Source organism: Alligator mississippiensis, chromosome 11 (genome assembly GCF_030867095.1).
Source record: "Alligator mississippiensis isolate rAllMis1 chromosome 11, rAllMis1, whole genome shotgun sequence".
Lineage (NCBI taxonomy): Eukaryota > Metazoa > Chordata > Crocodylia > Alligatoridae > Alligator > Alligator mississippiensis.
The window spans coordinates 19,776,553-19,791,357 of NC_081834.1; the positions used below are offsets into that span (position 1 = coordinate 19,776,553).

Sequence of the window (14,805 nt, forward strand, 5' to 3'; positions counted from 1 at the left end):
AACAAACCTTCACAATGAGAATTTTCTTAGTTAATGTGTTTGGAACAGGCAAACCAAGAATAATGATCCATGATAGCAGAGGGAAAATTTCTGGAACAGTCTGCCTTAGCCATTGTGCAATGTCCCTGTGCATTTCTACCTGTGTTCAACCTACTCTAAGAGAGCTAATCCTTTCCCCAATTCATAGCTTGAATAAATTAAGCCCCATTTTGCTACTAGTACTTCAGCAGTTGCTACTGCTCAGGGTTAACTACTGCCCTAAGCATTCATTTGTATTCTCTTTTCACAAAGACATATGGTCAGTGGATTCTGCAATGCCTTTATGGATCCACTGACACACAGTCAGTAGATTCCTGCACCCTGTCTTCAATCCTCTGCATGGCTAGGGACAGACATTACACATAAACCAGTTTAAGTGATCAGAAATTGGTCTAAACCTGTATCAGAACAGATGTTCAGTGCACATAAACCAATTTGAGAATGGCTGAAACTGGTTTGAGATAAACCTGGTTGAATGATTTGGGTCAAACCGGTTTATGCAATCTCTGTCCCAGACCCCTTGCTGGTTTAAGTTACACCAGACTCCCCCAGTATCCTGGCATGCTCTCTGGGCTGGGCAGGGCTCTCTGCTCCACAGCAGAGCTGGCTCCTCCCCTCTGCTCCTTGGTTGCAGCTCCAGCAAAGACGGTAGGCATCTGGCTGGCTTCCCTCTGCTCTCTACCTCCCCTCACCACTCCCTGCTAAGCAGGGATTTCCCCAACCCCTCTGCCTTACACAGATACCTCTCAGCATTAGCTAGCAGACCACATGCTGGCTACAGTCCATGCTGTGGCAGAAGGGACGAAAGCAGAATCAACAGGTAGCTGGTAATGTCCCTCTGTTGTTTTCTTAATGGGGTGATAAACACTGAGTTAGGGGTGATAAACACTGTGTTATCAATTCCCAGAAGGGGAGGGCCTAATCAGAGCATCCTGCTGGGCCCTGGCCATGCCCTCCTCAGTTCAGTACTGTAGAAGGGAAGGGAGGTCTGCTCTGCCACCCCCCAGCTTCTAACCTGAGCCACTGCAGGCATGCGCCTGCATTTTTTCAGTCCAGGGGTGATGTCTGTGCACTTACAAACTGATTCAGCCTAGCCAGGTCAGACTAACATGCAAAGATTGAATCAATTCAGGCTCAGGCTTTTTGAATGTCTGTCCCTAGCCCAAAGGATTTCCACTGAAAAGACCAATTCTTCGGCACCATCAAAGCTATAGAGAAGTTAGCCCAAGTTGCTCATGGCTACCAAGTGCCTGTGGAAGAAACCACAGAATTTTCCAACGCATCATTGCAATTTGTGCTGCTTCCAGAAAATAGATGTGTTAAACTTGAGGAAGTGACACAGATGAAACCATGTCAAAACACTGAAAAAAACAAACAAAAATCCTAAACTATGTCTCAGATAAATGTGGGTTAGTTAAATATAGCAAAGAACTATACATTACTGTGGTTTTCCTTTTGTAAGGTCAGTTTTGAATCTACAGTTTATGAAAATTGTGCAAACTTGTCCATGTTGCTGGTGTGGATTTGCTGTGTAAGAAACAATAAAATATTGCAGGTTCCAGTAAATCTTATTATTTGTTATCACTTCACCTTCAGCACATTCTTTTCTTTGAGGCTTCCTGTCCTGCTTTATCTGACCTTTAGCTAAAGTCTAACCTTCTATTAGGCTCTATATTTTTCTGGTCTCTTTGACAGCTACTGCAGTTACATTTCCCTGTATATTGATGAATCATTCATGGCTCATTTATGAAGAACAAGTAGGAATGTAAACTCTCTCACTGGGGAAGAATCAACTACACCACAAAAATCACATATCAACACATTCTACCACCTTTTTAGTGCAGCATAATCCAGGACTATTGGTAAATGGGACTACTGGCAAAATAAAAACTATTGAATGTGAGAGACCCATTTGATCCTGACACCCACTGTGTAATGCTAGAACTTTTTCCCCCTCAGACAATGCTGGCCCACATAAGTTGCTTAGAATGCAAAAATTAACCCATAGTTATTATTCTTCCTTCTAAGATGAAGGGGCACTTTGTTATCATGTTCTCCTGTGGCACAGGAGAAAACTAAATCCAGGTTTCTAACAGTTTGATTCACCAAATGTATATAGGAAGGGATTTAAAAGTCCACTTTCTGATATGTCTTTCTACAGAGAGAAACGTACAAGCATTTCTGTTGCTGTTTTGGACTACTTAAATTTGTGAGCATAAGGCTACTAAAACACATACTTGAAGCTGTACTGCTGCTGGAGAATTATTTTTCAACTATAGTAACTGCCCAGAATTTAAAGTTAGTCTTGGGGGCTGAGGGAAAAGAGAAGTGGGAAGGGTCTATCCAGCCAAACCAGAAACTAGGCAGATGCTTTTTAACCCCCAAGATAATCCTATTCCCAAGTCTATGTCAAAATTAGATTATGCGTTTATATGTAAAAGGGAAAAATGGTTTAAAAATACCTCATTTAAGAAGGATGAAAACATTTTATAGCAAAAGAAATACACTTTTATAGGAGAATATCCTGTTGTGGTGGAGTTTATAAATACTCAGCTTCCCCACAGCCACCACACCCTAAATGCTCTATGAAGCCAAAATTACAGAGAAGTGTATCTGGGAAATATGATTGCCTCTAAAGAGGGTCCCAAGCCAAAAAATGCAGACAGGTCTAAACATCTCCAAAACTAGGGGTTTCAGACTTTGACTTGATCGAGATAGCTGTGGCTGGAAAAGTGGTTCATACGTGGCTTCTAACCAATTTCTACACCCTTTTGGCCTCAAAGGAAGAGGGGTGATACAGTGTAGACGCTTGGGGGTTCCCTAGCATTGGAGGAATCCTCAGCTATATGCTCAGCTTTAACTTCAGCTACATGCTCAATGGCAAAACCCAACATCAGACTACAAAACTACCCACAAAGTTTTGATCTAGTGCTTAATTGTGTTAGGGACCATGATTTTGGTCCTATCTCTGACTTCCTGTTAAGAGCCTATTCCTGCAGGTCTCAAAAACCTCAGCTTCTGACAGATTTTTAAATGCACATCACAAATGCAAATGAAAGCATTCTATAGCTGTTCTGAAACAATGCGGGAAAGGGCAGTGAGAATGAGTAAGAAATCTTGCAAAAAGGGCAAGAGGAGGTATAATTAGAGAGAATGTGACTCTAACCTGATGAGTCAGAGGGGGTAAGTGGCCAGTAAAAGAGAGTGCTAGATGATGATAAATTAGCCTTTCTGACTGGCTAAAACCAAATAGCCCAGCTGGAACCTGTAGCTCCCCTTCAGCTGCAGCCAGTGTAATCAAAGCAAAGAATTGCAGGATAAACCTACAAGTCCAACTTGTAATTTCTCCTCTCTTGCTCACTACCCAAGATGAAAGCACAATTTGTTGGTAGATGCTCTGTCTGCTTGGATCCTTTGTGCTTATCCATTATTTTCCTTGGGATCACTTGAAACAGTATTTGTAAGTAATGAATACTCTTGCGTATGTATATCTGAATGTTCCCCAAATGCAAGGTACAAAACAACATGCTTTGATAGTCTGCAAATGGCCTTGGCTCCCAGAATTTCAAATCTGAGTTAAAAGGATAGAGGTCTCAAAGACATACTTGTGTTTACCTAATTCAGAAAACTTTATAATAATAACCAATGAACGATTTTTTCTAAGGATTCCTCCCCCAACCAAGTTCTGCACTCTGGAAATATACCAGTTAAAAACTACAGACTGTGAAATCTCTGTAGCAGTGTACAGCCGTAGCAGATAGATAATACAAGTCCCTCAACTGGGGTAACTTCTCCCAATCCAGTGGGGAACTACCCTTCGCAGAATCAGGGGCAAAACTCTTCCAGCGGAAGTCTTACTGGTTTAGATTTTGCATCAAGGACCAGGTAGCCATTTGCTAAAGGCAAACAAGTCATGATCTGCACCAGTACAGCCAGCTGACAAGTTGCAATAATGGCTGTTTTCTGCATGAAGTTGTTCCAGGTGATGGTCTTTTTCTCTAGTGGAGATATGCAGAGAGGTTTGCATTTACCCTTCACTTGCGACTGCTTCTCTTAGCCTCTCTTTGCTCCATGTTTTTACAGCCCTCTTCCACTTAAGCAACTATCTTCATTTGCACACTAGAGTTAAACAAGTCATTGTTTTATCTGGTATTTAGCTTAGGTTTCTCTCCCAGACTTGAAGAAGGGAACATTATGCCTGACAGTTTGTCTAGCATCTCTCCCAACTATACAGTTGGTCCAATAAAATCTGTTACCAAAAACATCCTTGCTGCCAGCTTACACATTGCCAAATTTACCATTTGTGCTAAGAATTTCCTAATATAAGCAAACTAACCAGAATGGGGAGAATACAATTGCTGTGTTTTAACAAAGTGCAATACAATACTATGACAGGACTAGGGCTTTATTTTCATTACTGGCACATCAGCTTATGCAGCTTTAAAATGGCTATATGTTTAGTAAAGCTCATTCACCTTCTTATACACAGGGTGCAATATAAAGATGCAACATTGTTAATAATTATTACTGATCTTTGAGAGCTGGAAGAAATGGAAGCTAGCGGAAATGTACATTCAGCTAAAAAGAAATTCAGAATCCATGAAATAAGTTTTCTCATTCTGACTTTAACATTCTATCATTTATCGGAGTCTCCTTTGTTTAAGTTTCACAATGAAAACAAATAGTATTTTATCATCCATGATGCACAAAAGAGTTAATTTCAGCCAAAATTTCTGATGTTCTCTGCAGTGATCACTTGTCAGTATTTCTTTTCCTCTCATATCATGAAATCAGGCTTTGGCATTAGGGTACAGTGAAAAAAAAAACAGGAAACAAAAAGAAAAATATGTTTGTCAAACAAACAGTAGCTTTCCAAAATCAACATGAAGTGTAATTTGTTTGGTATACAACAAAAAACAAACAGTTGAGAGTGGGTGCATGCGCGTGTGTGTGTGCGTGCACTGCATGTGCCTTATTTCTTAGTTGCTTACAATTCTACAGGAATCTATTATGTAGTTGTATCTTGTGCATGCAAACAGGCTTACTTCACAACCCATTTTAATTTACCTTATCAAATTAAATCATGGTCATATGAATTATAAGAGATTCTGTTCAGCAAACATCTGCAAACACTAGACAGAGCTGTAGCACAACATTTCCTTGGACTTTCTTCTTTGGCTTTTATGTTGAAATCTTTTGTCCAGGCTGTTTTTTAAGTCTAAATAACAATCCGTATAAATAATTCAACTCCACTGAACCTTAGAAGCTGGCTAAATAAATATTTGTGAGTTACTGTCTTATAAAGGAGAGAGCGTGGAAATATGTAGGACAAGGTGGCATTGGAAAATAAAATTAGTAAGTTACTCATGCTCTGCAATATCTAAAGCATATAGAGTTCACAGAACTGAAATACTGTACATCAGGCAGGTCAGTGTAATCCAAACCTAGGCACTGTGATGCTTTCTACAAAGAGATAGTGATCTCACACAGTAGTATAAAGAGTGCCAACAGCTACCCCAACTTGATAGCTGAGGATTCCTACGATGTTGGGAGAAACTTGGGATGACATAAAAATGCGTAGCCAACTCTCCCCTGCATGAAGAGAATAGGTGTTCCTAGGCAGACCAAGGGAATAAGCTTACAGAAGGGCACACAGCTGATGTTTTGCTGGGGGGTGGCACTTTGACCCAGAAAAGGGGAAAGTGAGGGAAAAGGAGCAGTGAAGGAGATGGTGGCAGAAAGGGAAAGGTCAAAGCAGTCATAGTACTGTCTGCATTCTCCGACAGTGACATTACTTTCTATGTCTTTTCTCTCATTGTTTAAGAAGATGTTAATCTTCTGTTAACCAGAATGTACACAAAGCTCCCTACAGGCTAAAACAGAGTCGGGGTTAGTCCTGGTCTGACAGCCTCTGCTTTAAGCTGATCAAAACAGGTGGTTGAGGGCTGAGGAGGGCAATCATTTACACATACAGTTTGAATGGCAATTAACTTGTACTAGCCCCCCACACTGTGAGGTTATCTCAGATACTTCACAGGTACTTAAAGTAGGACAATGGGGGCATGTCCAGACAAGGGTGAACATGCCTCTTGTGGCATTTCAAACCAGGTTGTGATGCTGCAAGAGGCATGCTGGGAACAAAAAAATGTTCCCCACGCTGCATATTTGCAGCATGGGCTCTAAATTTGATACCTGGAAATCCAGGCATCAAAATAAAAAACTAAAACCCACAGAAAAAAAGCGGGCCAGGGCACACTCCTGTAGCACACCCTGAAGCAACCAGAAGCAGGGTCCTCCAAAGAGATGCTCTGGCAGGTGGCCAGAGTATCTCTATGGCTGCCCCTTGCCTCGGTACTCCAGCATGCTGCCTCAGCATGCAGGACAAACTGAAGCGGGGCAAGGCTGCAGCATGACTCACGTTGGCCTCATCTTAAGCTCGTATTTAAGAAAGATTAAGGTTTCTTAAAATTGCATTCAGCGAGTCTCCAGCTAACTGGTTTCTAATATAGTTTGGCTTTGTTAGAAACATTCTCTAAAAGGAATGCTAATTTAAACTTTTCCTTAGTCAGACACAAGTTGTTTGGACATGATTTTAAGATGGCTGGGATTTATTCACAATGGCCAAGAAATTGGTCTTGCTGGAACTGTGTTTTAAATGCATTTCCCCACTTCAAGTTAAAGGTCACAGTGAATGCTTATAGCATACCAGTTTCTTCACCCTCCAAACAGGCTCCTGATGAACTCTTTTGGCAAGATTTCTGTGTATATTAGCATTTAACTATTTTAAATAATACAAACATTTCAAATCAAAAACACCATCTGATGTACACTCACCATCTTGCGTGTTTTGACTGAGGATCTGAGTGCGTAGTTCTTCCAAGCTAATTCCCAGGCATTTACAAATTTCCTGTATGCTGTAAGGCTCAGGATGAAATACCTCCTCGACAATGGTCAGCATTTCCTCCAGGCTAAACCCTAGCTCAACCTGCACATCTTGGAGTTTCAGCATTTTTTTCCAGGCCAGGCCTTTTGACTTGGAGAGAAGCTACAATTTGAAAAGCAGACAACACTAAGCCTTGTGGTTTGCAACTGACCTGAAATATTTCATAGTGCAAACAGACGTTAAAGCTGCTGTTTCCCCTCCCAGTAGAAGCTGTTGAGCTTCTTATTACATAATAAATAGTATAATCGTATGAAACATGTTCATAAAATAGGAAGAATTCAGTCAATTATAGCTCTGAAAATGATGCATTCTTTTTAATTAAAAAGCTAGCTTAAAACATGTATTGGCATTGTCTCTCTACTCAAATTAGCTATCCCTCCTTTTCCACTGAGGCCATCCCTTCAAACAGTCGTTTGCTTTTTAAAGCCACCATCAGACAGTTGTTCATACATGTGTTATAGTTCAACAGAACTGGACATTTCTTTAAAAGACTGCTTTCTATAGTAAGTATTTTTGCTCTTTGTTATAAACTCAGCCTGACTTTTTCCAAGTGCTCCTGGATGTGATTGATAAATCCAAAGATCTGATGCTGTGGTTATAATCCTAACTTTTTAGGAAAACCTTGAGATACTAAAGTTTAGGCTGGACAAAGAACCTTAATTGCATTAACAATACAATGACAATTTTTTTTTCTCGGGGAATATAATGAAGCATGGGAGTTATTATAAGTCAAAACTCGGAATGTGTTCTGCTCCCACATTATGCTGATTAACTATAGTTAAGTTTTTCAGATCATCCCAAAGAGGGTGCTATGCTATACAGGTTTCCTTCGCCTTACACTGTGCATGCGTTCCTGGAAAATGGCGCATAACTCAAATTCACAAAAAGGGAACGCACTTTACAGTGTAACTGTAAGTGAAGGGTAAACAGGGATACATTCCAAGACCTCAACTGTACTGACCCCAGACTCATTTCTACCATTTTTACAAAACAATTTTGGTGCTCACCAACAAAAGCCAGTACACACAAGCACAAGGTGGTGGCGAATGGGGATGGCAACTACATAAACACTAGGCCTATGCGAAGCTGCTAGTATTCGCTTTGGATTCGGCCAATTAGGGGGACAGTGATTCGTTTTGGTGATTCAAATCACCCTCCCGAAACGATTCAGCTGAATCTGGTTTGGCCGAATCACCCAGGCCCATCCACCACCCGTTCTCCCACCCTGGCAATGGCTGCCCCACCCGCCCCAGCTCCTGGCACTTTGAAAAAAAAGTCCTGACTCAACAGGTGCTGCTGGGGGGAGGGGGTTGGGGGGCCCAGCCCCCGCAACCCCCCCCCCCCGCTGTCCCAGCTTCCCCCCCATGGCTACCCCACCCACCCCAGCTCTGGCCCTTTAAGGAAAAATAAAAACCCCAAACCCCCGACTCACTGATTCTTGCCTGGCAGGGGGCGATCCCCATTGCCCCTCACTATGTGCAGGGCTCTTACATGAGCCCCCTGAAGCCCCAAGGCCACTGCAGGAACCAGTGAGCCCAGAGGGTTTTTCCTTTTTTTTTTTTTCTTAAAGGGCCAGAGCTGGGGTGGGCGGGGCAGCCATGGGGGAGCTGGGGAAGTGGGAGAAGTCAGGGGGCTTGTGGCAGTGCCCCCCATGGAGTGTGGGGCAGTGGAGGGCAGAGGGGATCACCCCCCCACCCAGCAGCACCCAGTGAGTGGGGGCTTTTTTTTAAAGGGCCAGGAGCTGGGGCGGGTGGGGCAGCCATGGGGGGGAAGGCTAGGGGAGGAGACAGGAGTCAGGGAGGCTGGGGGAGCAGGCAGGGGATGGGGCCTAGCAGCTGTCCCCCCATGGTCCTCTCCCCCCTCCTCCAGCCCCCTCCCACCCCCCCGCCTCAACTTACCAGCTCTGAGTCCGGCTCCAGGTCCCTGTTGCAGTGAACGGGGACTCTCTGAATCATCGAAGCTCTTCAAATCTTTTCCAAGGATTCGGAAAGCTTCGAATCAATTCAGACCTTTTTACTGGTCCCCTGATTCGATTTGGATTTGGAGATTTGGCCACCAAATTGGGCCAAATCTCCAAATCGAATCACCACCCAGAGCTTCACAGAGCCCTAGTAAATACATGTCACAAACAACAAGCAAGGAGCACAGATCCACACAGGATATTTTGGTGCTCATTACTCTCACAATTCACCGCACAAAGCAGCTGACTGTGCACTTCCACCACACCGATCGCATAAGAGTGAATTACCTCGCATATAATGAATTTTTGATATAAAAAGGGTCATCGCATAAGAGCAAAGTCACACATACAGTACCTGCATAAAGCGCGGGAAACCCGTATACTGCATTAGCTGTCTCTGTGCTGTTATGGTAGTTGATGCTTGCTATTTTAACACTTGCTATTTTAAACACTTTCTTGGAAATTTAGAACATAAAGCAAAACAAAAACAAAAAAACCCACCAACACAGCATCTACAGAACTGACTCTCTCACTTATTACTGTGAGGAAATGTATTCAATTTAGCCCATCATGGGATTTTTCAAAACCATATTGCTAGTAAGAGAGAGATCCATAAGGTCATTCCAGGGATATTTGACTGGATTATATACCTCCGATTCAGCAGCACTGAAATCACAGGTAAACCCCCCCAGAAATTTCCTATGTTAAGGAAAGCTACACGTCCCTGCAAGCCGATATTGGCAACCAGGGTGGACGGCTGGAGACCCTCTGGGCTAAAATCCGTGGGGAACACGGCACAGGGGACACAATGGTGGGAGTCTATTACAGACCTCCCACCCAAAGTCCTGAGCTTGACCAGGAGTTTGCCCAGGAACTGGCTGAGGCAGCTTGCTCCAGGACCGTGGTTGTCATGGGTGACTTCAATTACCCGGACATCTCGTGGGAGGATCACTCAGCAAAATCTGAGTGGTCACAGAGCTTCCTCTCGTGCGTGGATGACCTCTACCTGACTCAAGAAGTCTATGGGCCAACGAGAGGCAAAGCGCTGCTCGACCTGGTACTGGCTACTGGGGATGACCTAGTCGGCGACCTAGTGATCGATGGGAAGCTGGGTGACAGCGACCACAAGCTGATCACCTTCACCATCCGCCGAAAAGATGGCAAGTCAGTCAGCAACACGGAAGTCCTTGACTTCAGGAAAGCCGACTTTGACAAGCTCAGGAGGCTTGTCAGTGAGGCCCTAAGGGACTGTGACCACAGGGAGAGGGGAGTTCAAGAAGAGTGGTTGCTCCTCAAGGGAGCGATCCTCAATGCACAAACTAAGTCTATTCCATCTCGGAGGAAAGGCAGCAAGAGGGCACAGCAGCCCCCCTGGCTCTCCAGGGACCTAGCAGACCTCCTGAGGCTAAAAAGAAAGGCCTACAAAGGATGGAAGATGGGAGTCACCTCCAAGGAGGATTATTCTACACTGGTCCGGTCCTGTAGGGACCAGACCAGGAAAGCCAAGGCTGCAACTGAACTCCAGCTAGCTTTGAGCATCAAGGACAATAAAAAGTCCTTTTTCAGATATGTGGGGAGCCGGAGGAAAAGCAGGGGCAACACTGGACCCCTGCTGAACCAGATGGGGCAACTGACGACACCCAGGAAAAAGCCAACCTATTAAATAGGTACTTTGTGTCAGTCTTTCATCAGCCCCATGGGACGCCCATGCCCGCTACAGGGCCAGGAAGTCCGGGTGAGGGTAATCCCCTGCCCTCCATTAATGCTGACTTTGTGAAGGAACATCTTGAGAAGCTGGATACCTTCAAGTCAGCTGGCCCTGACAATCTTCACCCCAGGGTACTCAAGGAGCTGGCGAGCATCATAGCCCAGCCTCTAGCACTGATCTTTGAAAACTCTTGGCACTCTGCTGTAGTGCCGAAGACTGGAAGAAGGCCAATGTGGTGCCTATCTTCAAGAAAGGGAGGAAGGTGGATCCGGCTAACTATAGGCCCATCAGCCTGACTTCTATCCCGGGGAAGATCTTAGAAAAGTTTATTAAAGAGGCCATCCTTAATGGACTGGCCGACGTCAACATCTTAAGGGATAGCCAGCACGGGTTTGTTGCGGGTAGCTCTTGCTTGACCAATCTCATTTCCTTCTATGACCAGGTGACCTATCACCTGGACAAGGGAGAAGAGATTGATGTCATATACCTTGACTTCAAAAAAGCCTTCGATCTGGTTTCCCATGATCACCTCTTGGAGAAACTGGCCAATTGTCGCCTTGGGTCCTCCACGATCCACTGGCTGGAAAATTGGCTCCGGGGTCGGACCCAGAGGGTAGTAATTGGTGGAAGTCACTCATCGTGGTGTCCTGTGACCAGTGGGGTCCCCCAAGGCTCTGTCCTTGGACCCATACTGTTCAACATCTTCATTAATGATGTGGACACTGGAGTCAGAAGCGGACTGGCCAAGTTCGCCGATGACACCAAACTTTGAGGCAAAGCATCCACACCAGAAGACAGGCGGGTGATCCAGGCTGACCTGGACAGGCTCAGCAAGTGGGCAGATGAGAATTTGATGGTGTTCAACGCCGATAAATGCAAGGTTCTCCACCTTGGGAAGAAAAACCCGCAGCATCCTTATAGGCTCGGCAGTGCTATGTTGGCTAGCACTATGGAAGAAAGAGACTTGGGGGTCATCATTGACCACAAGATGAACATGAGCCTGCAGTGCGATGCTGCGGCTAGTAAAGTGACCAAAACACTGGCTTGCATCCATAGATGCTTCTCAAGCAAATCCCGGGACGTCATTCTCCCCTTGTACTTGGCCTTAGTGAGGCCGCAGCTGGAGTACTGCGTCCAGTTTTGGGCTCCACAATTCAAAAAGGATGTGGAGAAGCTTGAGAGAGTCCAGAGAAGAGCCATGCGCATGATCAGAGGTCAGGGAAGCAGACCCTACGATGACAAGCTGAGAGCCCTGGGGCTCTTTAGCCTGGAAAAGCGCAGGCTCAGGGGTGATCTGATGGCCACCTACAAGTTTATCAGGGGTGACCACCAGTATCTGGGGGAACGTTTGTTCACCAGAGCGCCCCAAGGGATGACGAGGTTGAATGGTCACAAACTACTACAAGATCGTTTCAGGCTGGACATAAGGAAGAATTTCTTTACTGTCCGAGCCCCCAAGGTCTGGAACAGCCTGCCACTGGAGGTCGTTCAAGCGCCTTCATTGAACACCTTCAAGATGAAACTGGATGCTTATCTTGCTGGGATCCTATGACCCCAGCTGACTTCCTGCCCTTTGGGCGGGGGGCTGGACTCGATGATCTTCCGAGGTCCCTTCCAGCCCTAATGTCTATGAAATATGAAATGCAGGATCAGGATCTCTGATGTAGGGAACAGGTGGGGTTAAAAGAGTATAAGGAACAAGACTGGGGTGAAGTCCTGGAGCCACTGAAATCAAGGTCAAAACTCCCACTGATTTCACCCATCAAGTTCTGTTCTTTTCAATTAATACTGGCCTTGAGTTGAATTTGTAAGAAACCATTAAGATTTTAGTCAGCTCAACAAAGCATTTCAACATGTGTTGAACTTTAACATCAATGTTTGAAGCATTTGCTTTCCTGAATAGGGTCTAACAAGAAATCTGTTTCTGAGGTTTTATGGACAGGTCTACACATGATTTGTACAAAATAACCTCATGAAACTGGTAGACCATACAAACAATGAGCTGTTGCCCAGTTATTTGCTGTAGCTCCTTGCTTTCCCACTTCTCTTCACACATTATTTTACAGGGACTTCTTCAATTTTGTTTTATTGCAGTATATAAAAATTAACTATGTTTGGTGCCATCTAGTGACTTTCTGCGGAGACTCCTTGAGTAGAAGTAGGCCACATGAAATACTAGCCACAGGGCTTGGCAGCCTTCTAAAACACAGCCTGAACATGTTGACAGACAGACATCAGGAACATGGTCTAGTGTCTAAAACAGTAGGCTCGAGAAATGAGGATATTTTCTGATGAAACACTGGCAAAGTAATTCATGGCCTCGTTTCCAAAAATCCATGGTCTTGATGTCTGTACCTGCCTATAAAATGAGAGCAATTTTTAGTTCATATAGTTATTTTTATCTTTACAATCTTAAATTCATTAATGTCATAAAATGATTTGAGGCTTTCGGTTTTAAGGCGCTAAACAAATGCATAGTATTATTATAATCTTAAGGTCACAATCCTTTAGCCTCCATTAGTGGAAGTTAATTAAATAGGGCTGAGCACTTAGAAAAATGTTCTAAAACATAATGCCTTTTATCATTTTGAGGAGTGAGTCAGTTATCAATAAGTATGTCACCAATGTTTTATAATATTGCTTCCCAATTTCTCGATAAGAAGTGCTCTGCTTAAAATGAGCTTGGTGGTGACAGTCAACAAACCAAATATTCTGAACTGAAACCAATCCCTTGAAAACTGGAATTTTTTGGAAATGTTCAAAGCTCATCACAATAAAGTTTCTGCTTTTGCATCACTGGGGAAAAATAATTAGTGGAAAAAGGATTTTTTTTTTTTAAAGCCCCCTAAACTGGTCATCAACAGCAGCTCAAAATACAGTAAATGGAGAGGGGGAAACAAGGGAAAGAAACCTTATGTTAGCTTTACAAAAGCCATTTTGATGCTACATTTTGGCATTCCCAGGCAGTTATTGACTAGATGGATGAAGAACTTGGGTAATAGCCAGTTAGCTCATAGCTGCTACATTATACCGTTATTGCTCAATAGCACAGTCACGTTGGGACAGTACAAGTACAAGGAAAACATATCCCAGAAAATGACGGGACAAATATAAACAAAAGGGATCCTGATTGGAAGTGAGTCGATGAATATTTAGTGCTTATGTAACAAAAATACTCACAGACTATTTTACCCTCATACAGCTGCATTTAAAGGACTTTTAAGGTATGTCTGTACTACTGCTCAGAAACAGTCCCTACCCACTCACTCCTACCCCATGCAACCCCAGACCTGGTAACAGGACAGAGTCATAGCTTAGAGGCATTGGAAGCATATGCATATTCCGTAACCAGAAACATTACCTGATTAAAATTTAAAATAGTAAGGACATTAGATGAGAATAAAATAAAACATAGTACAAAGGGGTAGAGGGCCTAAATTTTCATCAAGGTTCCCCAGACATTCTGTGACCTACAATAGGCCTTTCAGAAGCAACTGCTGATTTCAGCTGGAGTAACATCTAACAGATGCCATCATGTTACTTAATGCACTGTTGGAAGGCACTCAGATACTGCAGTGATAAGGATGGCATAAGAACTTTAATAGTACAGAACAGAATAAGGGAAAAAAGGATGAATCTCTCAGAAATCAAAGGGAAGAGAGCATACACTGAGACATGCAATCTTTTGAAGGTAATCAGGTATTCAGTATACTGAGAAACCTCACTATGTCCATCACCAACCAAAGGAATTGGGAGGATGCTTTACTGGCAGCCCTATACATTAGGGGTGTGCGAAGCAGGCCCTATTCGATTCGGATTCAGCCTGAATCAGGCACAGTGATTCAATTCATTGATTCAGATCACTGTCCCCAATTTTGATTCAGTCGAATCTGAATCTGAAGATTCGATGCTGATTCAGAGAATCAGCAATTCAGACACAGACACAGCTTTAAATGTTTTTTCTACATACCTCCAGGTGCCAGCACAGCTCATGAATGCTGCAATGCAGGGGCGAATAGAGCGTCCCACAGGAACACTGGGGGGCGGGGCATGGGGGAGGGCCCTCGCGTGCTCAGCAGTGAACCTGGAAGTGAACTGGAAGTACTTCTGGTCCATTTCTGGGTCCACTAGGGAGCACCCTGGTGCCTCCCCAGC

At 43.9% G+C, this 14,805-nt stretch overlaps 1 protein-coding gene across 3 annotated transcripts in view; it reads right to left on the reverse strand.

Annotated features, from left to right (window-relative positions):
- Positions 1-14,805, reverse strand: part of GALK2 (galactokinase 2) — an 89,709-nt gene that overhangs the window by 20,436 nt on the left and 54,468 nt on the right. For all 3 annotated transcript variants that reach the window (XM_059714650.1, XM_006278158.4, XM_014605983.3), the window contains one exon: positions 6,874-7,084. In XM_059714650.1, coding sequence (XP_059570633.1) covers positions 6,874-7,084 — 211 coding nt within the window. The remainder of the gene's footprint in view (positions 1-6,873; positions 7,085-14,805) is intronic.